This window comes from Boleophthalmus pectinirostris, unplaced genomic scaffold (genome assembly GCF_026225935.1).
Source record: "Boleophthalmus pectinirostris isolate CB_2022bp ecotype Guang Dong unplaced genomic scaffold, ASM2622593v1 HiC_scaffold_15, whole genome shotgun sequence".
In the NCBI taxonomy this organism is placed as follows: Eukaryota; Metazoa; Chordata; class Actinopteri; order Gobiiformes; family Gobiidae; genus Boleophthalmus; species Boleophthalmus pectinirostris.
This window is the reverse complement of record NW_026571070.1, coordinates 21,445,627-21,472,202: the sequence shown is the minus strand read 5'-3', so window position 1 is coordinate 21,472,202 and position 26,576 is coordinate 21,445,627. Positions and strand designations below refer to the sequence as shown.

Sequence of the window (26,576 nt, the reverse complement as noted above, 5' to 3'; positions counted from 1 at the left end):
TCCGGATCATCCCCAAAATGAAATCAGTTCTTCCTTTTCACATTTCCAACAAATCCTGAAAATTTCATCAAAATCGGTCCATAACTTTTTGAGTTATGTTGCTAACAGACAAACAAACAGACAAACGCCGGCAAAAACATAACCTCCTTGACGGAGGTAATAATCATTAGGCTATATTGTTTTTTTTTTTCCTTTAATTGGACATTTCCAGAACATTTTAGCAGTTCAACAACACATAAAAGCACATTTTCATGATACTAAAAAGATGACAATATTTTATTTATGTCAAATGACAAAATGTAGCTCCCCATCTGTAGTGTGGTAAAAAAGTAGTTAAACTTAAAAAAAAAAAAATGTGCAAAGTTGCTGTCATTCACAAAAGCAATAATATTTACTACATTTACTACATTTTATGCATATCTCTTATTCAAAAGGTTTAAAATATATATTTACAATGTCAAAAACACAAAAACAGAGCAGGAGGTGTAAAATATCCATTCAGTACCACAGATTTAAAAAAAAAACTCGCTTGATATTTGCAGCCTTCAGGAACCCAATGCCACTGGCTGTACAACCCTTTGACACAGTTAAAAACACCTGATGCTCTGCAGAGGCTCTGGGACATGTCCACCCTGGTAACAGAAGGCATTGTCTGGGGACAGTCACATGGCAATGACATTGGATACCAGATCTCCTGACAGGTACTCCACCACAGTGGCTTTTCCTTCACAAAGACTGTGCTTCAGTCACCAGGTGTGGTCCATTCATTACACCATTGTCGTTTGGTTACCTGATGCAAAACTCTGCTGCAGCAATATCAAGGATTTACGTAGCTGTGAAGACAAAAGAATAATCAGTGAATCTAAAACTGTACCTTTCCATTTGTGTGTTTTAGCATGTTTAAATTTGGGTGTACAATTACACCCCAACAACACTATGGACAAATTGTATTTTGTATTTGTATTGTATTAAACCAGTCGATGTCTTGCCTGTTCAAGTAGGTTAATTGAATCCTGAAGTACAGTCTTTAATAGGTGAAGGTGCTCCCTGCTTGGGTATCCAGGTCCCTGTGCAGCACCATAATCAGGCGCTATGCTGTCAAAATATAAAGACGTTAAAATATTTTCTATCAAAGCAGCGTTACAGTGAGTCTTACATTCTGCTTTAGATAGACCACTTTTACAGAGACGACTTCAGCATCGTGAGTCATTAGAACAAGCTTATCCATGTGGGCCGTCTGATCCACAAACATTAGGTCGCCTCTGTATTTAAGACTATTTCACCACTGGCCATTGTATTACATCAACATCTCACCTGGACTGGGCTCTCTCTCTTAGTCTGTGCTTCGTACTCAGATACATTCGGTGGGCAATATCCTCCATTGCCCACAGCTTAAAAAACAAGCCCAGATTCAGCAATGTCAAAATCAGCAAACTGAAAAAAAAAAAAAATAAAAAATTTATTATGATGAGATATATAAAAATGAACTTGTTTGTAGTTGCTACAACTTACATCAGGCTCATAGCAGCAATTATTGTGTTGACATTCCATCTTTGAGGACTGATTGTTTCTATAGGGCCTGCAACAATGCATGTATTTCATAATGTGGCAGCTAAGGCTTAATATTTAATACAAATACAGCATTGCATTGGGGTTTAAACATTTTGGCCTCTTAACTTGCAGCTAAATTTGGGGATGTTTTCAAGTTACAAAAGACCCAGTAACAGAGAGAACTTAACAATATGTGCAGGGAAATCTAATTCTTTTGGTGTTTCTGATTGTAGTTTGTAACTTGATTTAACATTAAGTCCCATTTTAAAGTAGTGTACCTATGATGCTGTCCCTGCGTGGTTCTGCATTTTGCCCATACTGGTTGCTGGGCTTTATGTGCTCTGGGTTTGACCGACTGTACGTTCGCCTCCTCCTGCGTAGTCCACCCTTTCCCGCATCTCCACTCCCCTGGTTCAGCTCCGCTTCCTCCTCAAGTAACTCCGCTTCTATAAAGTCAAATATGCAACACAATATATGTTACAGCCAAAATAAAGCAATTAAAGTTTTAAATTTATTTACAAGACCGTTTAGTAGGGGCAACCAGTTCAGCTGATTTATCATTATGCATAACAGTATAATATCCCATTATAAGGCTCCCATCAGATTTAGCATCCAATAAGATACAGGCCACGCCGAAAGAAAATGACTCCAAAGAATTCTTCTAAGGTCCAATACTTACCAAGCTGTCGGAAGTAATCTTCAATGCCGCTCCAAGAGTTTTTAGTAATAAAGGACTTGACTAAACCCCATGGCTGTTTTTTATATTTGACATCAGTGTAAACCCTATGGCAAAATTACAATTACAACATATAAAGATCTTATATAAAGTCACATTAACAGTCACTGTTAATGTCGAGAGGTATGAAAATACTCTACCTAAGGCGACATTTCCTTTTGGAGATGCTGATTATGTAGTAGCGGTTTTGTGTGTAGAAATAATCATGATATGGAACATCGTGTGTGTAAACTTCAGAGTCCACTAGATAATACTGGCCCTCTCTGGACTCTTTGTACAGTGTCTGACAGATGAAAAAGAGTAAATAAGAGGTCATCCTTAATTAACATTGGGTTTATTCTCCTATTCAGGAGTATGCAAACACACCTGGTTCTCTGTGGCAGTGGAGAACTTCCCTATGAGTGGGTTACTGATCGTTATGGTGTAGTTTAGACTTCTCTTCTTGTTTCCTGATGTGTCTGTTTGCCAGGGGTTAAAGCTGGGGTCTGGGGACACAAAGATCCATAGAATTTGCCTGCTGTGACTTGTGCATAACTAGATGTATAAAGAAAGATAAAATACAAACTTGTTATCTTCCTGACATCCATAAACCTGCGGATGAAGCTGGAGTCTGTGAAGAGCATTTCAAACATTTTGTTGGCACTGACGTGGAAAACCTTGTTGAGATAAAGGCGGCCAGCCGCCTGTGAAAATCCCACTCTGTCCTCCACTGGGGAAGCCAAAAAAATATGTACAGTTAATACTCCAGCCATCTTCAACAACAAGCAGAGGTCAAGTCTCCTCAAATATGACTTAACATACTCTAAAGTTTTCAGTGTTTAAACAGTAATTTTAAAAAACAATTTAAGATATGTATAGTCAACTAACAGAGTTAAACCAGGTTTCTATTCAAATAATTAAACAGTGTTGCTTATGGTTTGAATTTCTTTACATGCTTACTCCAAGTTTTTAAGCATCTAAAACTGGCTTTTCTTATAGGTCTTATGAATGTGTATCGTTTCACAATGCAAAGCACACAGTGCCTTTGCCCACCTGTATCCTACCTTCTTCAGTACTCTCGGAACCACTTTCCTCAGAAATGCCATTCTCATTTGCATTGAGGTCGAGAGAAAGAGAGGAGCGCTTTGAAATGCGTTCAGGGGTACCACGGTCCAGCAACGGCACAGGACTACGGCTCTGCGATGGGGTGTTGCGAACATCATCCTGTATGGAGATAGATAACAGTCCATTTGCAGCACTGTAGATCCCACCCTCCAGTGTGTCATTATTGTCCAATTACCCCATTGAGAGAGTTGGAGGTTTGGGGTCCTGCAGAAGGCAGTTCCTCTGCTTGTGGTGTTGATGCCTCTAGTGGCCCTTGTTCAATCCCAGGGAGCCGAAGGGAAGGAGTGCGCTCTAAACGACTAAGGCTGTCATCTCCACCAGTCCTTGAAGCCAAACTGCATAACAGGAGATTAGCATGTGTATACCATTCGTGCTGTAGAAGAGCAAATATGTGTTATGTAATACTAAACAAACCTGGTCTGCATGCTTGATTCTGCTGATAACTGTAAACTCTCCATCTCCTCATGGCTCAGGCCCAGGTCATACCCATAATGCTGTTTAACCATCTGCCACAACTCCAAACTCGTCAATGTCTGCAGGCACAGAGCGCACTAAATTCTTACTCAATTCACAATTCACTGTAACTGTTACCAGTATAATTGAGGAAAAGTATTATTTTAGAGTTTACAAATTAGAATACTTTTATTTACTGGGCAACTTTGGTGACAATGTGATGTCTACAGAGCTTTGAGAAACTATGTGTCCTGGAAACGGCCCCATTAGGACCGTCTCAGTAACAGTAATTAGGCCTTCCACCAATGGTTCCTATACTGTGGTTCGTGTATTCCTCCTGAGTTGTAATCTAGTGTTTGCTTGATTTAGAATAATGCACTTTTTGTCTACCTTCAGAGTTAGCACATTATAATTTGTAATTTAACATTTTAAGACAGTACTTGCATTAGATTTCTACGAGTTCCTATTTACATCTCGTTTATGAGGCTATAATTAATACACGAGGACCCATGGGTGACACATAACAATGGCGGAAACCGTGAATTAGACTTTGACGCGTTCATGCAGCAAAAAACAACAAACAAACAAACAAACAAACACAAAACTAGTGGTTTACTTTTTAGAAAAGGCCTGTTTCTTCTGTTTTGTTTTGTTTTGTTTGTTTGTTTTGTTTTTAATTCTACTCACTTGGCAGTGCACCTCTCCACACAGCTGCAGTCTGAAGAGTGTTCACCTCTGCGCTCGGTAAACTGGCTGCTTACTTTCAGGAAGTCGATGATAAAAGAGTTCAGGGGTAGAGCCGCGCCACCTTGATTTTTACCCAGATAGAGGGGAGCTTGCGCGGTTTGTTTCGGAGCAGTTCACTGGTCGTTTAGTCGGCCTATGGCCAAGATGCTCCTGTTTTGTTTTAGTTACGTGAACAGGTTACTGTCAGCAACAAGTGCCGCGCGTGTAGGCTGCTCATGCAAATGAGTTGGATTAGCCACACCTGCGGGAGTCAATGACCTCTCTACTCTACGATCATAACCGGCGGCACGAGCCTTACAGTGCACCCCCCTGGTGAGATACTTTTCTGCATTTATGTTTATTAAGACATTTAAAGAGAAAACTATGAAAACTAAAATCAAACATGCTAAACACAAACAACCTATTTTATATACAGATTTGGATATTTTAAATTCAAACTAAATCAAATATTCACTATCATGATATAATGCAATTAAAATCTTTGTCAACACAGTGACCAAGAGTGCATAGTTGTGATGTGCAAATCTTTTCCCAATATGTAACTGGAGAAATGCACTGATAACCGCAGCAAAGGCAGTGTCTGGTCACCAGTGTTTTCTGAACTCTGGACTAGATAGATAAGTGAGGGCCAAAGGGGCAGATATTTTCAGTAGCTTTTGGTCATAGCATGTAAAGGTACACCAATATGTTCCATTAGTAGACATCTGGGAATAAATTACTATACCTTGTTCATTAATGCATTTTGCCACATTCTGAAAACTCCCAAGTAGCTTTTTTCCCTGGCTGAGAAGGACGTGAAGAATAGCTGGGGATGAAGGCCTTGTGTAAATTAGAGGAAATTATTTTCTGTTTTTAATGTTTCAGTAAAAATGGTTTGGTACCTTTTCTGTGCTTGTGCAAATTTGGATTGCATTTGGAATCAGTCGAGCTGTTTTCTCTCTTGTCATTGTCATTATGTCTTTCAGAATCAGTGTAATCTAAAACAAAACACAATTTTACATTTTAAACAATCACAAAATTCCATAAATATTGCACGTTAATCTGATAAATGCAAAGTAAAGCATGCAAATATTATGTGCATTTTACAATATTTACAATTATTTACTGATATCGAATCAAATAATACATATAGTTTATAATATTTCAAAGCAATCCAAGGTCAGTAACACAGTTATATCAATGTTATAACTGCATTAAGGAAACAAAACATTTGATGCTAGCCTACCTTTGTGCCTCGAAAGACATTGCTGTAGAAACAAAGGTAGGTTTCTGTGACATACAGGCGACCCTGGAGGAGGATGTCCCGCTGGAGAGCACAGGGGTAATCTATGGAGAAATACACAGGGCTGCTGAGGATCATGTGTGAATGCAAACAAGGAGGTGTCTCACAAAGTATTGTTATTGAGGCAACTTTAAGTCCTTATTGCAATAACAGAAACTATGTCAACACAATGTAACTTTCATATAAAAACTACATTAGGCTCCATTAGTTACTACATAAAATAAAATATGGAATGAAAAATAAATAGGTGAAAATAAAACTGTAAGCTTACCAACAACGAGTGTCTCTGTCTCTGGTAGCTCCTTGAAAATCTTTTTAAACTCCTCAAACCTTTGTTTGTAAGTTGGCAGAGGAGTCTGTGGGCTCACAAGACACTGTCCTTGGGAATCAGAGCTCTAAAGGTGATCCACATAATATGATAAGTTATAATATGTTTATGACTGTACTGACTGTACTTTTAATATGAAATCCCTCAAAACAAACATTCACTAGTAGTAATGGTGCTTATAACAGAAAACAGTATGTGTGAATAAAGGCTATATTTTAGAATATTAGTTATAATTAATTGTGAAACAGTAAACAGATGGCTGCCTAAAATGCATCAGGTAACTCCATAGTGACGCTTTTGCTTTGTCCAGAATATTCAACAGTAGGGCATTATATCTCCAGACAAGAGATGTTGTTCCTTAACTTGTTTTTCAAAGGTATTTTAACAGTAAAATATGTGTCTACAATATGAACGCAAAATACACCTGTTTAATGTCATAATGAGGAACAACTTTTGGTGGCATGGTGCACCGAAGTTTAAACCCTTCTAGAACACACGTGGTCGGTCAGTGAGTCACTGAGCGCCTACTTTTCCTACATACTCTCGCTTTTTAAAAAAAAAAAAAAAAAACTCTCTCTCTTCTTTTTTTTTTTTTTTTTTAACCTCGTCTTCATCGTCGCTCCACCTTTCGTCCACAAGGGAGGTTGTTTCATCCGCGGTGCCATTACTGGCCACTCCTGACCGGATCGATATCTGGTCCATCTGCTCCGATTTACTAAACAAACACACACAAAAAAAAGTATGTTTATGTTGAGACAATCTTCAGAGTCAGAAGTCTCAGCGAAAGGGAAAACATTTTCACACAAGCCATCATGACACAGTTGAGTTGACACTCCTGGAGAACTGGTCTGACGAGACAGCTTTACCTAATGCCATCAAATAGAAACTTTATTGGTATCCCCCTAAGGAACGTGTGGTTATTTCATTTGAACACTGCATGTCAAAACTTCATAAAACAAATGCTACTCTTTATTCTCTTTAGAAGTCACCAATCATAAGCACAAGTATGGCATTAATGAAAACATGCACGTGGGAAAATCTGAGAAGGTCTAATTCTTACCTGACTCGATGTGGACCCAGGGTTTCGACTCAGTTAATATTATCCACACGCAGAAAAGACTTTATAGCGTGATTGTTGCGGTCCTTGGGCCATAATCCTAAAAGTGCCCGTCAGTCATTTGCATGTGCATCTGTCTACCTGTGGAGAATACCTTCTGGGAGTTGTCTTCGCAATGGTGACGCTCATTTGTCTGTATACACCAGTTAACGTAACCGAATTGACCTTACCAGTATTCCTCTTGAGGGTGTGTTAGTTTTATTTATAGCCTAGCATCTTTATGTGGGAAGAAGTTTTGTTTTAGTTTTAGCTTTTGTATAGCTTTTGTATTGGCATAACAATAACTGCAAAGAGCTAAAAAAAAAAAAAAAGAAAAGATTTTTAAAAAATAATTTAAAAATAAAAACAGGCCCGACCAAAATGCAGACAGACGAGTAGAGCAGCCCTTTCAGCAGCTTAACAAGAAGCCAAACAACATATTTCTATCTCCATTCTTTTATTCTTTTGGAGTAACATGATGAAACTATTGGACAGATGTGGCTTACACACTCCTACAGCAAGAACACAACACAGCACAACATGAAACACGATAAAAACAAAGCCTTCATGTCATAATGCTGGCAATAAATAGTTGATCTCATTAAATTTATATTCAATACTCTTTTGTACAGACGGGATATGTAATTACAACACAACAATAACCAAAAAAAAAAAAAAACTATTTCAGAAGGAGCACATAGATCATGTAAACAAGAAAATTAGAAAAACCGAGTGATGTCTCTTTCAAACACGCTCACAATCAAAGACCATGTAGAGGATCCAGAGAGTGCCCCTCGAGAGGCAAAAGAAATATGAATACAGTACATCGTTTCTCTTTTCCTCCACATGAAACTGCACGCACACAGATGACCACAAGAGCACAGGGAGCACGAGGGGTTTATCAGGAAATACAGCGACGTGGAATGCGAGGCAGAGGTGAGATCTGCGATGTGTGTGCTCATCTATTCCTCCAGAGTGCGGAAGGCATTCTGCATGTCCTCCAGTAGCTGGGCATACTCAGCCTTGATTTTAGGTTCACCATCCTTCACTGGGTCCTGAGGAGTGAAGGAAGAAAGAAAGCTCAAAACAATGCCATAGCGCAACATTACGACTAAATTACTTAAATATAAACCAGTTTTTACAGATGTGCACACTACATTTAGTTCTCAAGAACAGGGTTCAGTCTTTGTTCACACACATAATCACATAATAAGTTATCCCAAACTAATGAGCCACATGAGAAGAGATAAGCGGACCCCTATGGAAGGGATGGAAGGGGGGGAAGGGGGGGAAGGAAGTCTGGGAGTCTCTGTTTAGACTGCTGCCCCCGTGACCTGGGCCCGGATAAGCAGGGGGAAAAAATGGATGGAATATGCAGCCAACTTGTGAATTAAAGTTAAGATTAAATGCTACATTTTTTACTAAACCACATTATTCTTGTTGAGGCAAACCAAATATTTTATAATTAATGCTAATATTTGGATAAATAAATACCTTGAATTTCATGGAGCTGATCCTATAAAGGATTTCACCCATATGTTCTCTGATCATGGCCCAGGTGATCTTGTTGTCACTCTGAGCTGTGGTTTCCACTGCATGTCGTGCCATGTCATAGAAAGCAATCATGTTGGACAGAATGCCCACTGTTTTATAGAAGGGACAGAACCTGAAAAAGGCACCCACAGCTAAGCATAACTGTAAAAACTCTAAATGGAAAGTAAGACTTAAATAAAATATCAATGTAGACCTGTCATAAGGAGTATAACCATTCTGCTGCAAGAAATCATCTTTGATAAGTTTTGCAACTTCCAGGGTTATCTTGTCTGTTTCTGCCAGTGATGCCTGTGAAACGATCAAGTGTAAATGTGTCAAACTGAGTTACAACAGAAATGCATTACAGTATGCGTGCATGTACATTACAAGGTTACTTGGGCTTACCTTTCCTACAAGCTGCACAATCTCAGCCAAGTCCTCTTCTTCCTGTAAAATCTCTTTTGCCTTTGTGCGAAGAGGCACAAATTCTGGGAAGTGTTTGTCATAATATTCATCTAATGCTCGAGTGTACTTGCTGTAGCTAATAAGCCAGTTTACAGAGGGGAAGTGTTTCCTCTGAGCTAGCTTCTTATCCAAACCCCAAAATACCTTTAAAAGAGAAAATTTATGTCAAATGATAAACACTTTGGATATTAGTTGTGGTGAATATTATAATTTACCTGAACAATACCAAGTGTTGCTGAAGTAACAGGATCAGAGAAGTCACCACCAGGGGGAGACACACTGAAAAGACAAAAATATAATATTACTGCATCCCACTAAACAAACACATACTATATGTCAGTAGTGCCAGCTAGTGGAAAAAGGCTATACTCACGCTCCTACAATACTGACACTGCCCTCTCTCTCAGGGTTACCCAGACATTTCACCCTTCCAGCTCGTTCATAGAAGGAAGCCAATCGAGCTCCCAGATAAGCAGGATAACCACTGTCTGAGGGTACACAAGAAAATGAAAAGATTATAGTTAGTGCATAAAAAGTAAATTGTAAATGTGTCAAGTAACTTTTGGGGCTGTAATTTACTATTAACTATCACACAAAGGGCATGGAAATAAAACATGGAACACTGCCTGGGAAGCAGACTATAATCCTTAGGATCCAAGAGCTTTGTACACTTCAGGAGACTTGAAACTCACCAGCAGGCATCTCAGCCAAACGACCAGAAATCTCACGGAGAGCCTCAGCCCAACGGGAGGTGGAGTCAGCCATCATGCTCACATTGTAACCCATGTCTCTGAAGTACTCAGAAAGGGTGATTCCTGTGTGAATAAATATATATGAATAAAAAAAACAAAATTGTGAATTAAACATTTCTGATCAGTTCATTCAATAAATAAATGCAACATTTCACACATTACCTGTGTAGATAGAGGCTTCTCTGGCAGCTACAGGCATGTTAGAGGTGTTAGCTACCAACGCTGTTCTCTTCATGATGCTCTCAGTCTTCCCGTCCACTTCCATGGTCAACTGATGTTTTAAAAGACATATTTGCATAAATGATTTGAGCAGCACTGCACATACATTCTTAAAGTATTTGATCCATTACCTCAGGGAAGTCTCTTAGTACTTCAGACATCTCATTTCCACGCTCCCCACATCCTACATAAATGATGACATCGCTGTTGGAGTACTTAGACAAAGACTGGGAGATGACAGTTTTACCACATCCAAAGGCTCCTGGAATAGCTGTGGTTCCACCTTGTACACATCTATGAATGAATGAAACCATATTTAGTCTGACATTTAACACACCTAACAAAACATAAGACAATACATACATTGCCAGGACACACATTGCATTTGACATATTAATTGATATGCTGTAACCGCATCCGAAAAGAAATGGGAATGTATTTTTGGGACTGTACAGGTTTGAAATGATACTTTTAGCTAGCCATGTCTAATGGTGCATTGACACAAGGCCAACTGAAATGTGCTGACCTTTATTGAACTGGGAAAGTCACACTGCATTTTGACTAACGCATCTCTGTACACGTTTTGCAAATGACGTAAAGTAATCTAAACATCCCTACTCTACTTATTATCCCTCAGATTTGTGTTCACTTTTCCAATAAAGAACAAAGACTGCAGACAAGAGACAGTTTTTCAAAGACTCCTAAAATCCTGATAAGCTTGCTGTGGCCCATGCACCACTTGTTCCAAAATGCGACAAAAGGGCCGAATCTCACAAGCAGACCTCAAAGTAGACTCATTAGAATGCAACAATTGTATGTTGCCTGCTTTTTTCTTCTCCTCTATATTAGAGAAAAATTGTTTTACTCACGGAAAAAGTGCATCGAGCACCCGCTGTCCTGTCAACAGGGGATGATTTGCAGGAAGTTTCTCTGTGACCGGACGCACTTGTCTAACAGGCCACACTTGAACCATGGTAAACTTTTCCTTTACACCTTCAAACTCTAGCTCCATGACCACATCCTAAAAAAGACATTCAATATTAACAACTAGAAACTTCATAACTAACATTATTTAAAGGAGAGGAATACTTACGCTGACATCGTAGTTTCCTGGTGGCGCCACATAAGTTACAGTGCCTCTGTTTTTAGGTGGAAGCATGATTTTGTGCTTGATAAGAGAGTTCTCATAAACAACACCATAGATGTCTCCTCCGGTGATGTGACTGCCAACCTAAGAAATTATCGGTCAAAAGATATTCATATCATCCTTTCACATTTTTAGTGAAGCAGAAAAACATACCCTTAAACTTTTACTGGGGGAAAATTCCCATTTTGTATCTCGATTAAGGGCCCCAATGTTGACACCTCTGGGGATATAGATGCTTTGTGTAATATCATTAATATCCTTCAGTGGTCGCTGGATACCATCAAAAATAGAACCCATGATTCCTGGCCCAAGCTCAACAGACAGAGGCTTTCCTGTCCGCAAAACAGGGTCTCCAACCGAAACACCAGCTGAGCAAAAGTTCAGGGAAATTTTTCTATGAAGCTTATGTGCCATTAGCTCACATTTATACAGCAACTGCAAAAATTGAGCACTAGGAACAAAAACTCAAAAGGATACATGTCTCCTCATAGACTTGAATGGTGGCCATGTCACCCTCCAGCCTGATGATCTCTCCCACCAGTTCACTATGCCCCACACGAACCAGCTCATACATAGCTGCTCCGGCCATGGCTGTAGCGGTCACCACTGTGAGAATGAAACACAAACAGCAGAAGAGTATTTTATCATGATTTGGGTGGTAGAAGATTCACTTAAGAAAAGAGGCAAGATTGTAATCAGACCTGGTCCGGACACTCCATGGACGTATCCAAACTGGCTTTCACGTTCCTCATCCCTGATTTTTGGCAGCTTGGACATGTCCATCTTGACAAAAATAGTATAACTATGTGAAAAAAATAAATACATAATAAGATATTTTGTTTCTTGTACATAATTAATCTACAAAATAAACAAAGTATTATAGTATATAAAGAGTGAGAAATAAAATTATATTTTGAATTTTGAATGATGTAAAAATATAACTCAACATTATCTTCTGAAGAAGCTAAAGAAACCTTATGGGGGGGGGAGTACATCTTGAAATTTACAACATAAGTGCACAGTGTAGACCAATAGGACATTGCCTAACCCTCAATCACAGTAAGCCCTTGAGGGGATTCCCATTTTTTGTGGTGTGACTTTTAGACCTTTTCAACTATAAATGGAACCAATTAATTAATTAATGTACTCAATTTGCAAATGTCTCTGTAAAAAGCTATCATAAATTGTAATTTACTTTTCATTTCTTTCAACAATCTGTGTAAAATAAACTACATGAGAGTGCCCTTATTTTGTCCTTCCCACTGATGCAGAGATCTTCCTGTTCAGTTGCTAAGCCATCTGGATGAAAAGAGCTCCACCTAATGTGCAAATATAGGTACTACAATCATGTAAACCTGAGGCCACTGAAATAGTTCTCATTAATACGAAGTACATATTGAACAAACAATGAAGAACTTCATTCAAATAAAAAACTAAATCACTGAAAATAGCATACGATAGGCAGTAGGTAACAAAGTATACCATTTAGTAAGTAATACCAGAAGTACTACTAATAACGCTAACTGAAGATTTAAGAAACGTTTTTTGTTCTATTACACCGTGTTCAAGTTTCATTAATGTAGTCTACATGTATCATCAGTATACATCTAGTGATTTTTTTTTTCTCCACAGAACAGACTGGAAGGTAGCCATGACACTTGATCATATGATCCTGGCACATGACTGGTCTGGTCCATGAGACTTTGGGGAAGTGGAAAACGGACATACTGCAAATCTGGAAAGTACAAATCATAGCCCATATAAAACAGATTTGGTTAAACAGAACTGGACCAACATGTATAAGACTGGTGTATTTTATGATCTGCCACTATATAGTTTGTTTAACATTTACAGAACAGTCTTGTGTGTAAAGTAGGGAAGGCAGTTGTTTAAATTGTGAATATGCGTTTCCCTGGACTGTGCCTTCCGTCTCTTACTGCTACATGTAACATGTAAGTGAGAGGTTAACCACAAATATCACTACGGCACCTAGGCGAAAAATTGGCAATCTACATGTAACCATTTATAGATCAAGGTTTAAAACAGAGATTCATACACACGCACTGAAAATAGGTCTAAACCCAGTTGTATGATGTGAGAAATTAGCTCTGCACCGTATACCTGGCCTGAGTAACTCATGTAAATAGCCCAATGTTTGTTTTTTGCACGACAGCATCCCATCATTAATAACATACGCCTAGCCGCAGTATTGCACGAATAGGTAATTTTATTCTATTTTTTCGTGTCTTGCTGGTTATGGCATGTACCCAATATGTGTATATCTTTGTGATCCTCTCATGAAACCGATAGCAAGGCAGATGCCACGGCCTGGTTAAGCTCGCGTCTCCGTTTTGGTGCAAAGCGAAACTGTAAAACTGTAGACCCAGGCGTTCAATGAAAATGCCAAGAAAACATTTACAACTGTAATGTACACAATCAGAAATTACACTTACCTTCTGATTACGCTGAAGTGGTTTTCTGCCTGGTGTCGAAGAGAAATGGTGCGGCTGCGATGCGTGACAGCAGACTGTGGTCAGCTGACTTCATTCACTGGAGGTAGAGCTGTGATGCGGCCAAAGAAACCAGCGCCATTTTGGATCTACACACAGTTCAAGTAAGTGTGTTAAATTAAACATGCGAGTAATACGCAGCTTAATTTTAATTTTAAATACACAAAGAAATCACAAATAAATAAATCAATACAGTGGGCTAACTTACAAATGTATGAACACAGGAAAGATCGACTATTTTATTATTTAATAAGTCTTTTGGTTAGAGCCAAAATGGCTGAATCAGACGATTAATGGTTATCCTATATAAGTTAGTAAGAATATACAATATACGACCTTACCAATCAATTAGATACTTTATCGCAGAAGCTATAAACGCTGAGAAAGTAATCAGGCCTAATTATCGTTCAAAATATATATATATATTTTTTTCACGCCTGGCGCTACAGCGGCAGTGCGCATGCGCTTGCGGGGTCAGGGTTGACAGAGTGGTGGACGAGTGCGGCGGCGGCTCAAGCTAATCGCAGCCCTCGTACCTAGCTACATGTGGAGGGTAAAACGGAACGCATCCCCAACCCTAACTTTGTTAAAATTCTTTATTTTTACTCCAAACAACTCCAAACACTTGTCCTGCAGAAAATAAGGGAGTGTCCCTGTTTACAATGAAAGGGTGAGTGTAAGCCTTCGAGTCACGAATAAGTAGCTTACAACAGGCAAAGTTTTTCATGTCTGTTTTTTTATACGGGGAGGTGGAGAGGAGACAGCTAGCTAGGTACTCTGAGAATACCTTTATTTTGTCTTACACGTTATAAGGAGTGGCTCTAAAATGAACACTGTATCGTCTTAAGTGCTTTACTTGTCACTCACGTTGTGTGTTCTTCACTCGTGTTTGTTGAAGCTAAGCTAACTGGCTAACTTGTACCATGGAGCTGAGTCAGTAACATTTAACGCACTGAACATGGTAACTCGAATACTATTGAGTTACGCTGCTACAAATTTACCATGACTATTTCAGCTTTAAGAAGTACGTGATCTGTACTGTTAATTATTAAATATACATAAACATGTCCTGAGTGAAACCCATAAACTCTGGTGAAATCTGATATAATAATGTGAGCTTATAAAAAACTTATACAGGTGTGTCTGATAAATGTGCATTTTCGCACATTTATTATGGGGCTTTATTAATCTCGGATAGTAAGGATGTTGGCAGTGACGTGAAAATTACACGTGACCAACAGCTGTTTTTCATGTGCACTACTGTACCTATAAATCATAATCTTAGTCCTCATACACAGGGCATATTTGTTTAAAGCCTTAATGTTATATTTATTTATCCACCTTATGAAGGTGAACAGCACATGCCTAGCTAAAATCACCACCAATTCAGAAACTACTACGGTTTAATTTCTGTTTTGCTATCATAAAATTAAAATTTAAAAGGGGAAAGGCTTTGGGTCTTAAAAAATTAGTTACACAGTCGTTGTCAGCTATTTAACCGGTTTGCTCTTGTTCCAGTAGCCGGATCGAGCTGGGGGATGTAACACCCCATAACATTAAACAACTGAAACGACTCAATCAGGTCATCTTTCCTGTCAGCTACAATGATAAGTTTTACAAAGATGTATTGGAAGTTGGGGAGCTTGCAAAGCTTGGTAAGCATGAGCACTGTTATTACTTAAGTCAAACATTTATTTACAAGATTGTTATCACTTGTATGTTTTACTTACTATGCCATGTAGCATACTTTAATGACATAGCAGTGGGAGCTGTGTGCTGTCGAGTGGACCATTCTCAAAATCAGAAGAGGCTGTACATCATGACACTTGGATGTCTAGCACCCTACCGAAGACTTGGAATTGGTAAGAACCTTGTATATGAGGAATTGTGAGTGAGTAATTATTAATATGTTTGGCTTTATGTCTTCCATTTGTGTTCCTGTAAAGGTACAAAAATGCTGAATCATGTGCTAAATATCTGTGAGAAGGATGGCACTTTTGACAACATTTATCTGTGAGTATTTTCTTATTTTGAAACTGTGCGTTAAATCTGACACTAACAGTTTACGGTTTCATCCACAGTCATGTGCAGATCAGCAATGAGTCAGCCATTGACTTTTACCAGAAATTTGGCTTTGAGATCATTGAAACAAAGAAAAATTACTACAAGAGGATAGAGCCTGCAGATGCCCATGTGTTGCAGAAGAGCCTGCGTAGCCCATGTGCACCTTCCACAGGAGAGCTTCAGAAGGCAGAGTAGAGGCACAGCTTTTGAAGAGCACAGATGTGCCTGCCTCCACAGAAACAGAACTGTGAGAAATTCCCCAGGGTTGACACATTAACACTTTCTTCAAAGGACGCTAAAAAGAGATCACAGATTTATTATACAAAATATCTACATTTGTTTTGCAAAAGGTCCCCTGCAATTTGCATATTTTTGCTCTTGTTCTTTTTACATACAGTTGAAATTTGGAGAAAAAAAAAACTAAACTCAAAGCTCTTCAAGTTCTTATTGATTGTTTTGACCTGAGACAGTTTTTAACTGAGTGGAGGAGAAGTACAGTGCTTGCACATCATACAGTTGTGTTTGAGTTGTTTTAATGTGGCTATAGCATTGATGGGGATATGTCCATATTGTTGACCCGGAGAAGACTGCTGAAGCAACAAAGTGTTTGATCGGCCATTGCTCAGACGTAGTTCCTCTGGTTCAAGTTGGAACAGTCACAGCTCTGTCACCTGCATCCTGGGATTCATGGAATATGACTTGAACCAGGTCGGTGATGTGTTGTTATCGAAGGTATGAGTGAACATCTGGCCTTGGCACTTAAATGTTAGAGGCTACACGGTTGTGTGGTGGTGGAACAATGTAGTCAACGTTTATAGTATTCTTAAACTCAATCTTTTAACTCCCCAAACAGCGGTTTCTGTTATTTTAACTCTGCAGTGGCAATGGTTCAGAGGTTCTCCTGGGATAGTGGGAATAAATAGAATTGTTAGCAAAACTACAATTTTTACTGAATGTTTTGACTTGTAATTCAGATATTTAATTCTTGAATTACAATGTATTGGCTTGTTAAGATTTGATTGTGCGGTGGGCATTATATTGGGTTTTCTGTTTTGGTAAAGCATATTGCCTTTGGCACAACATGTAGCCACTTTTACTGAGTTTGACACACAACAGAGCTCTACAGTGCCGAATTTTGTTAAGAACTTTGATTTGATCTCTGGAGTAGTGGACTGCCCAGAGGAAACTCTGACCCTCTGCATGCAAGGAGAGATGTGTCCTCTCCACTGTAGTATAAGCATGTTTTTCCTTTCTTTGAAGAATTTTATCTTTTCTGAAGCTCTATATTGTAAAACTTTTTAACGTCTAAATAAAGGAATTACTATTTGCAGTAAATATTGCAGATTTCCGTCTTTATTATTTGTCATACTGTCATGCTGTTTTTAGATGTGTGGAGAAACTAGAACTACAAAATAGGACTATCCTGCTGATGTCCAGCAGATGAGTCCTGCCGCACATCGTGAGAAAGCTGAGTAGAAGCGCATATGTCAAGAACTTCATGCTGATTGGCCGTGGCCTCCTGTCTCTGGGTTGCTATTGGGTAAATGCACCAGAGCCCGCCCACTTACGCACCATGTTAGATGTACGCAGGTTGTTTGGAAGATGAGTTGACTTGAGATGGTTTATTATCAGCGTGCCTGTAATTTGGAAGTCCTCGCTCTTGTGTACAGGCAATAACATGTATATCTTACAGGTTGGTAAAAGCGTCATTAGTGCTCCAAGTTTCAGAAAGATTGATCATTTAGCGTTACTTTGACATAATATCTTATTCGTAGCGCCAAGCTAAGCTAGCATGAAGCTAATCATAAAGACATTTGTAACGCTAAAGGATGTAATTGCTGATGGTGCTGGGTTGTTGGTTGTGCAGTCATGTATAAATATTTCTATGCGTCTTGACTGTGCTGCTGTCGATCCGATTTTAACGAGTAGAGGCTTTGTTTAGCCGGCCTGTGTACAAACAACGTTTTACCTTTGGCTTGTAGAGGTTGAGAAAAGTGTGAGACAAGTCTTATTTGTTGATTTACTAAAAAGTTGTTTTTGTTGTATCTCCAGGACCTATCCTGTCTTTTGGTCTCACTTTTGTGAAAATGGTGATTAGTGTGTGATGCGAGAGGCAGCTGTTGGGACAGGATGCCAGAGATGACTGAAACTCAAACATCTGGGCGAAAACCTAAGTAATTTAATAACATTGGTTTATTTCACACATGATCTTTTTTGATAAAATAAATAAGGGGTATTGTTGAATTTGTAATCGCAATGGAATCTGTTGTAGGAAGAAGAAAAACAAAGAATCTCACAATGCAGGTAAGGTTTGAATGCAAATGTAATGTTTTTGGCATTCCCTTTATTTCCTTTTTTTCCCAAGTTGAAAGACACAGAAAAGAGAAAATTAATGCTGGAATCAGCCGTATCGGAAATCTCCTGCCCTGTTCACAAGCTCTAAAACAGGTAAGGAAAATCACTGAGCGGTAGGCTATTATCAGTAGATACATTTGGAATTATTTTGTTTTTGTTTGTATTTATATTTATATTTAGTTAAAATATTTTTTGTGGTTTGTTTATAGAGTAAAATCATGATTTTGGACCAGGCCTTTCGATACATCACTGAGTTAAAAAAACAAAATGATACAATGCTTTTGGAAGGAGGAGATAAAACTCAAGGTATGTAGGGATGTAGGTTGTTCTGCTGGTAATAACGGCCATATGCCTCCTTGAATTATTACATTTCTATATTTTTTCAACTTTTTAGCAGGGGAAATACGTCGTCTAAGGCTTCAGTTGGAGGAGCTGAGAAAGGAGAGCGCCCACTACATTCAGCTGCTCAAAGCCCATGATCTTTTGGAAGATCCCACTATTCACTGGAAGGGCAAACAGCGTTGTACCAAAATCGCCAATGTGACTTCTCAAATTCAAAAGGGCATAATTGTTTATTCCAATGGCAAGGACTTGGATTCAAGAGCACAACCAATTGAAACACTAGTTCTTCAACAACCATCTGAGGTCACTGCTGGGTTAAGGGTAAATGGAGCTTTGGTTCAAGTTAATACCTCATCCCCAACACCATCACTGCTTCCAAGTTCAGCTGTTGCCACCCCCAGAGTTATAGAACATGTGGTTGAGACCCCAGCCGTGGCTCCAAGTCTCCCACCCTCTGTGTCTTATATTACTCTTCAGATTCCTGCAGTCACCACAGCTTTGCCACAACAACCACAGCCTGCTACCCCTGTCCAGACACTGACTTTAGCGACCAGTTCAGCATCCTCCCTTCCCAGTGAAAGTGCTGTAGTCTCAGTATCTAGTCTGACCTCACTTAACCATACAATAACGTCAGCCAAACCCACTACATCTTTGGTTTCTCCGGACTCTGCCATCAGGACTTTAGCTTACACCGCTGTTCCTCACAGCCAGCCCCTCCTCAGGGCACAGGCGGCAGGTAGCACACAGACGACATGGACCACTTTGCAGATGGCAGGGAACACCGTGCAACCTGTGTGCCAGAGTTTCCCTACTCTTGAAGACGCCACTCCCCCTCAGACTGTTCGGAGTGTGACCGTGTGTCAACCAATTCAAGTACAAATGCAGCCCACTGCACCAGCTCAACAAACACCCAGCCAATCACAGCTACAACCAACCATTCTATCACAAAGACAATCTGTAGCCCCTCAGAATCCCTGTGCAGTTGTCAGTCCATCGGCTGCTGTGCCTCAGCCCCCTGTGATGGCCCACTCTGCTGTGGTGTCACAGCCTGCTGTCATTCAGCCGGCCTCACTGCTCACTGCTCCTCCAGGTGCTCTCCTGTCTCAGCCTCCTCTGGGTCCCCAGCCCCAACCCGCTGTGCTCCCTCTTCTCCAGACTATGCAGGTGCTGCAAGTCAAAACCGCCAATGCAACACCACCAGGTGTGACTGTGCCACAGAGCACAAACAAGCCAAGTGTGGTCATCCTACAGCAGGCCAACACTTGTCCTACTCAGTCGGTCGTGAGAGAGGAAATAACAAATCCAACACCTTGTCAACATATAGTGATTATCCAAGCCCCCAATCCACCTGCCACAGCACCACAGAATCCTCCAGTTGGTGTGGTGCCTACTGTACCACCTGTGCCTGCTGTGTCTACAAACATCTCTTCTACCAGTTCAACTTCTGTCACGTCTCCACAGACTGTTGGGGGGAAGCAACTGGTACATATTCTTCCCCGCCCCATTCAGCCTCAACAAAATAAATGCCAACCTGTCCCTCAACCAAACATATCCTCATCGACTGTTGCTACCCCACAGACAATCACAGTTAATGGCCAAGTATTTGCTCTGGCACCTGTAAAAACGACTGATAACTTGGTTTCAAACAATGCCCAGACCACATTGCAGCTCATTCAGCCCACCACCTCAGAGGAACCAACTACTAATGTGGCCCTCAATAGTCTAGGTGCTCTAAGTAGTCTTAACCAGAGCATTTCTCAAGGCATCCCTTTAGCCATTTCAGGCCAGAACAACCTCTCAACATCAAATCCATCAATTATCCCGCAGCAGTCCCCTATTACTACACCTGTTACTGAAAGTGGTGTAACTTCACCTGTCCAAGTTCCATGTTTGAAACCAATTAAGCCAGCACTAGTAGCCAATTCCCCAAAGATCACAGGAAGAAAACTCCAAACAGCTTTACCTGTGAAAAAAACATTTAAAAAATGTAAACCAGTCAAGAGCCAAAAACAGAAACCAAAACAGCCTGCAGTTATTTTGGCCAAGACGACACCTGTCACAAGTGCAAGTCAGACTTTATCAAATGTAATAAAGAATTCAGCACCAGAAATCATTCAGAGTATATTTCCTATAGTAACAGCAACCACTTGCAGTAATTCTGTCACTCCCTCAGTAAATGTGACAGTGACACAAAACACACATACAGTGAATGTAGCTAGTTCGCTAGATGGAATAGCTGTATCTTGTCAATCAAATTTACAGACTACTGCCACTACTGCCACTACAACTCAGATAAACAACTTAAATAAGTCTAGTGCTAATGCTGTAACAACAGCAGTTACAGGCATTTCTGGCAGGGCAACAGTTAGTTTATCTGGTATAGTGTCTGGAAACCCCTTAACTGTTAATAAGAATTCTGTTTCTGAACTTAAGCTACAAAGAGAAAGTAGAACAATAGAAAACAAGACGACTGACCCAGCTGTTTCTGAACAAACAAAATCTTCATCTTGTGGCAATGAGACACAACTCCGCATTAACTCCACCAACAGTACATCAACTATAACAGCGACATTAAAGAAGACTGCTCCATCATCATCAGTGTGCCACTCTCAAGGATCACTTATGCTCCAGTCTACACCCTGCTCTAGATCAGACTCTACAGCAACCTCCCCCTTGCCCACAGCCAAACCCCTGGTGTCACCTTTTTCAAATACTCTAAATGCAACCCCTGTAACCAGTTCAGGGGCAAAAATTGTGACTGATATTAGTGCTCCAATACAAATGACAAATATGAGCACTTTCCTGTCGCCTGAAAAACCAGCCCAGGGTGGGAAAGGTGACACCCAAGAGGAGAGACACAGTAAAACAGAGAGGTTACATCCTGTCACAGGAAACTCTGACAATGCTTCAAAAAAAGACTTCACACATAATCAACAGATTTACACAAACTTGGACGATCAAACATCAGAGTCATCTCTGTCTTTGAGCAGGCAGACTGATTCTCCTATGTCTTCAGCGACTGGAGGCCGTGGATTTTCAGTTGCATCGATGCTGCCACAGGGTCACAGTATGAGTGCAGCATCTGGCTCGTTCAGCTCATTTCTACTGACATCAGAACAGGCAGAGATGCTGGCTTTGGCAATGTTGGAGCAGGACAGCCCTGACAGGAGGACTGGGGTTTGTACGGGTAGCAAAACGGACATATCAAACTCCGGTACAGGCACATGGGAGCCCACTAAACCAGCCTCTGCGTCAGCAAAAGAATGTGGGACACCTGCACGGCAGGAAAAATATAAAACATTGGATACATTAAAAACGGCTATGCCTCCTCCTGACAGAGGACAAGATAGTGAGATCACTATGAGTGGAAGCAGACATCCTCAAAATGTTTCCTATTCTCATTCTCAGATTGTCCCACAAGCACAAAACGCCTCACAGAGTAACACAGTGGCCAGTCTCAGTGTGAACAATCTGATTCGAACAAGCAGCAGTCAGCAGCCATACCCAGGGTCTCCCAATCTGACAGGACAGCCCTCTCCTGTTTGCACCACAGCGCACATTTCCCAGCAATCAAATAATGCCCTTTCTCCCTGCTCAGGCCAGCACACAGAGTACACTCCTCTAAAGACGGCTCTACCAAGATCTCAGACTGGACTAAACATGGCAGAACGTGTTAAAATCATCCCTAAGAGGCAAGCACCAGAGGAAATCATAATGAACCCTGGAAAGAGAGCTAAACCTTGTCAGCCATTGGTTAATGCAGTTAACCAGATGGATGTTAAGGGGCCGGACCACAGTCAATTAATGGGTGGTCAACTGGCTCCAGTATCTTCAGCCATTATGACCAGGATTAATAATGAGAGTGGAGGGGCATTATTCACAAACACTTTTATGAGCCCAATAGTTAGACCATCAGAGACACACTGTCCTGCTCCCGGCCCCTCTGAGCAGAGCCAACCAGGGGTACTTCATCTTCAACATAGTACGCCACAAACTGGTCCAAACCTTGGAGGAAACCATTACTTAAAGCAGCAGCAAGAGCAACAAAGACAACACCTTTATCATTTACAGCAGCACCTGACCCAACCTGACCCGGCACAGCACCACTCACTGCATCAGAGGGCACTACAGCAACAAGAGCAGCAGCAGCAGCATGCTCAGAAGAAGAGGACCCTCGTCAGGGGAAGTCAGACCTCTTCACCAGTTGCCATGCAGCAGAAGCAGCAAGCGCCACAGCATCAACAGTCACAGCACCCATCTTCTCAACAGCACCCATCCTCCCAGCAACACCCATCCTCCCAGCAACACTCATCTTCCCAGCAACACTCATCTTCTCAACAGCATCCATCCTCCCAGCAACACCCATCTTCTCAACAGCATCCATCCTCCCAGCAACACCCATCTTCTCAACAGCATCCATCCTCCCAGCAACACCCATCTTCTCAACAGCACCCGCCGACCCAACAGCAGCACCCGCCGACCCAACAGCAGCACCCGCCGTCCCAACAGCAGCACCCGCCGTCCCAACAGCAGCACCCGCCGTCCCAACAGCAGCACCCGTCGTCCCAACAGCAGCACCCACCTCAACATCCACAGCAGCACCCTCGGCAACAGGGCCAAAACCAGCAGCACCCACCGCAGCTGCAGAACTCTCACTCTAGACACCAACAGCACCTGCAGCAGCAGCTTCATCAGCAGCACTTCAGGCACCAGGACAAGAGCTGTGAGGCCCCAGGGTCTCGAGGCCACCACAGCACCCACCTGGCCCAACAAGACCACCACAAGGTGAGCTATGCAGTTTTGAATTTAATTAATTCACATTTCTCCCATGTAGTGTATACTTTGTTAATGAAAATCTTACATATGGTTCCTTTAAAATTTAAAAACATGACCTGGCTGTATCCCTCCTATATGAGGTAGACAAAACAAATATATATATTTACTGATATGGTGGCTGAGTAGCTAGCACTCATGCCTCACAGCAAGAAGGTTCCGGGTTCTATCCCCGGGTTGCCCAGGTCTTTCTGTGTAGAGTTTGCATGTTTCTCCCCGTGTCTGGATGGGTTTCCTCCAGGCACTCCGGTTTCCCCCATCAGCCCAGAACATGCTACATAGGTCTCCAGGAAGAACAGTTGATAGCTTAGGTCAAAATACAATCAATCAATGAACCTGCCTAGGGACTACAGGTGGAAATTAGCACTGGTGCTACAACCTGGTACAATGCATGTCTCCTGTTAAGGTTAATGTAAAATTGTGCGCTGTCCCTGTCTCAACAAATGAATAAATAAATAATAATTCTAATGCAAAAACATTGGATTGCTGAAATCCAGTTGGTTTAAAGAGCTCTCTGTTGAATCCTCACTACCTAAACCCCAGCCCTTGCAGCCAATCATTAATGGTGCAGCCTCTTCAGCTCAATGAGGTTCTGAGCTTTCACAAGAGGCATGGACTGTCTACAGTATATACTGAGAATGAGGAAAAACTTGCATGTATTTTCTATATGCACTGTTAACCCAGGTTCAGTTTGTAGATTACAGTACCTTTTGGAAAAAAGAAAAAACATATAATGAGTTATTGACATTTATAAATGAATTGATTCTTTTTGTCCTCTTTAGCCTGGTCAAGACCATAATGCTATGCAAAGGATGATGAGTTCTAGAAACATCGACCAGACCCTCATCTCTCCATCAAGTAACCCTGTGTCCCGCTCCTCTGATTTGGCCTGTGCCCCCTCCTCACGACAAGAGCGGCACAGAGTCTCTAACTACTCTGCAGAGGCACTCATAGGGAAAAGCTCCAGCAGTGACCAGCGCATGTCCCTGCACCTGCAGCCTGTCCGAGGAGCTCCGCAGGAGCAGCCGGACCTCCGAGGATATTTGGACTCCTCCAGGACAAAGGCCAATGTGACCCACAACCCACAGAGCCGCATTCCTACAGAGCACCCCGGGCCAGTCGACGGGCCGCGGATATCAGAGTGTTTGTCATTTAAAGCCATGGGTGCACCACATCAGTTAGGGGGTTTTGAGGTGCAAGTGTCTCGTGGAAATGAGATTACTGTTAAGTCCGGGCCACCTGTACAGAGGGGCCCTCAGGGGCAGCAGTCTGGTGGTTTTAGGATTGGAGCAGGGCCTCCAGCAGATGGTCGTAACAGGGGTACTTATAATGGAGCTACTGCTTCACAAGTGCAAGTCGGTCCGGTGCAGGATGGGTGTCATCAAAGCTTCATGCAAAGTCTGCTCTCTCCTCACCTTCCTGAGCAGAGCAGCCATAATCAGGTGGCTCAGTGCTGCCCCCCTGTGTCCATGGAGTACTGTGTGCCCAGGAGCACTTCAGCAGAATTGCAGGCAAAGGCCTCCAGCCCCAGTGTCCCACAAAATCAGAAGACCCCTGGGATGCGCCTGGCAGAGGGCAACAAGGGCCACATTTCTCTGGTCGGCAGTAACCTACACAGTGGTGTTCGGACAGGTCTGCCCCATCCTCCCACACCTAATAGCAGCTCTGAGCCGGGCCGGTCTTCTGCGCCCTCCAGAGCCCCTTCTGCAGTGGTGAGCCAGCACTCTCGCCACATCACAAGAGACACACAGTCCTCTAAGCTCCGAGCTGGAGACAGGGCCCGCTCAGGTACCCTAAGAACCACCAACCCATTTGAATCTGAGGGACCCCTCTCTTTACCCTCTGGGGGCGGGGTGCTCCTCAGTCGATCACAGTCTGGGGCAGAGGCACGCCGCAGCACTATTGTTCGCTTCATGCCAGACTCATCTCAGGTCCCCACTGACAACAATTTGGTTCCTGACCAACACCTTCCACAGAACTTTGGCTTTCCTTTTATTCCTGAAGGAGGGATGAATCCTCCCCCTCCGATCAATGCAAACACCTCTTTCATTCCCCCGGTGAGTCAGCCCAATGCCTCACGTACACCTTCTCTATTACCAGTGGAGGCCCAAAATACTTTACCATCTTTCTATCCACCCTACTCTCCAGCAGCCCATCCGAGCCTGCCCAGTGATGTTACTCTCCAATATTTCCCAAACCAAATGTTTACCAGCCCCAGCACTGATAAGAGTAGTGCACCTCCTCTGAACAACCGCTTTGGTTCTATCCTCTCTCCTCCTCGCCCTGTAGGCTTTGCTCAGGCCAGTTTCCCTCTTCTTTCTGAAATGCCTCCTATGCCTCCAATTGCCAATTCCTCTGGAATCACTCCTCACATTTCCAACTTTAGCCTGACTTCCTTGTTCCCGGAGATTGCTACAGGTATGCCTACTGATGGCTCAGCCATGCCCATGTCTCCCCTGCTGTCCCTGCCTAACACTTCATCAGATTCTGGTAAGCAGTCCAATCGTCCCGCCCACAACATCAGCCACATCCTGGGCCATGATGGCAGCTCAGCTGTGTGAGGCCTCTCTGGATTTAGGATGCTACTCAGTCAGTGTAACCCTATGTCTTGCAGATTTCATTGACAAGAGTCTCAGTTAATGACTTATTAATTTAAAACTGAATTATAAGAATTTTACAAAACTGTAAAATGTGATAATTTAAAGATTTGAAAATCTCCTTATTGCATAGCTAATCACACTCTTCAGGTTTAGTTTTTTATATAAGTTGGTAGAAAAGGTTTCAAAGGTAGTCATCTGGACAATGTTTTCTTGACCAACATTCTTTTCTTTTGCACTAGATTACAAAAACAGTTAACTGTCTAATTTACTAATTTATCCAATGTTACTGTATAGAATCATCTTTTTGTCAGAGCTCTTTTGTAAATACAAATGTTTCTTATGGACATTGCTAGAATATGTATGTATTTGTAAATACAAATTGATTAAAGTTTATAATTAATAATTTCATTTGTTTTGTGGTCTTTTTTCTCCAGTAGAGGTCACTGATATTCATCTAAA

The 26,576-nt window shown here is 41.5% G+C and overlaps 4 protein-coding genes across 9 annotated transcripts; 2 read left to right on the top strand and 2 right to left on the bottom strand.

Moving 5' to 3' along the window:
- Positions 1-176: 176 nt before the first annotated feature.
- Positions 177-7,567, bottom strand: gramd1c (GRAM domain containing 1c). 2 transcript variants are annotated; one of them, XM_020925713.2, is made up of 18 exons: positions 7,262-7,563; positions 6,805-6,916; positions 6,145-6,268; positions 5,817-5,917; positions 5,473-5,568; positions 5,316-5,396; positions 3,806-3,924; positions 3,567-3,726; positions 3,331-3,490; positions 2,853-2,996; positions 2,654-2,772; positions 2,428-2,570; positions 2,231-2,334; positions 1,830-1,997; positions 1,513-1,579; positions 1,315-1,434; positions 990-1,095; positions 177-833 (listed from the first exon to the last, which is right to left on the bottom strand). In XM_020925713.2, exons 2-18 carry the CDS (start codon positions 6,901-6,903, stop codon positions 768-770), a joined length of 1,977 nt encoding a protein of 658 aa, XP_020781372.1. In that variant the 5' UTR covers positions 6,904-6,916; positions 7,262-7,563; the 3' UTR covers positions 177-767. The 2 variants fall into 2 exon arrangements, with proteins under 2 accessions (XP_020781372.1, XP_055007071.1); XM_055151096.1 differs by lacking the exons at positions 177-833; positions 990-1,095; positions 1,513-1,579 and having other exon boundaries at positions 7,262-7,567.
- Positions 7,568-7,737: 170 nt separating this feature from the next.
- On the bottom strand, positions 7,738-14,003 carry atp6v1ab (ATPase H+ transporting V1 subunit Ab). Of its 2 annotated transcripts, none has more exons than XM_055151097.1 (15): positions 13,867-14,003; positions 12,115-12,215; positions 11,891-12,019; positions 11,567-11,781; positions 11,360-11,497; positions 11,136-11,287; positions 10,398-10,560; positions 10,210-10,318; positions 9,988-10,110; positions 9,669-9,783; positions 9,511-9,574; positions 9,236-9,439; positions 9,045-9,139; positions 8,792-8,963; positions 7,738-8,352 (listed from the first exon to the last, which is right to left on the bottom strand). In XM_055151097.1, the coding sequence occupies exons 2-15, from the start codon at positions 12,194-12,196 to the stop codon at positions 8,260-8,262; spliced, it is 1,854 nt and encodes a 617-aa protein (XP_055007072.1). In that variant the 5' UTR covers positions 12,197-12,215; positions 13,867-14,003; the 3' UTR covers positions 7,738-8,259. The 2 variants fall into 2 exon arrangements, with proteins under 2 accessions (XP_055007072.1, XP_055007073.1); XM_055151098.1 differs by having other exon boundaries at positions 12,115-12,196; positions 13,867-14,002.
- naa50 (N-alpha-acetyltransferase 50, NatE catalytic subunit) lies at positions 13,152-17,322 on the top strand. Of its 4 annotated transcripts, none has more exons than XM_055151100.1 (5): positions 13,152-14,027; positions 15,445-15,578; positions 15,666-15,785; positions 15,870-15,936; positions 16,005-17,322. In XM_055151100.1, exons 1-5 carry the CDS (start codon positions 13,840-13,842, stop codon positions 16,180-16,182), a joined length of 687 nt encoding a protein of 228 aa, XP_055007075.1. In that variant the 5' UTR covers positions 13,152-13,839; the 3' UTR covers positions 16,183-17,322. The 4 variants fall into 4 exon arrangements, with proteins under 4 accessions (XP_055007075.1, XP_055007074.1, XP_020781337.1 ...); XM_055151099.1 differs by having other exon boundaries at positions 13,153-14,027; positions 15,442-15,578; XM_020925678.2 differs by lacking the exon at positions 13,152-14,027 and adding an exon at positions 14,390-14,593.
- Positions 17,323-17,461: 139 nt separating this feature from the next.
- Positions 17,462-26,520, top strand: LOC110160907 (basic helix-loop-helix domain-containing protein USF3). Its single transcript, XM_020925579.2, has 7 exons — positions 17,462-17,680; positions 18,040-18,161; positions 18,260-18,291; positions 18,353-18,435; positions 18,552-18,648; positions 18,737-23,469; positions 24,300-26,520. Exons 2-7 carry the CDS (start codon positions 18,118-18,120, stop codon positions 26,076-26,078), a joined length of 6,768 nt encoding a protein of 2,255 aa, XP_020781238.2. The 5' UTR covers positions 17,462-17,680; positions 18,040-18,117; the 3' UTR covers positions 26,079-26,520.
- Positions 26,521-26,576: the final 56 nt, after the last annotated feature.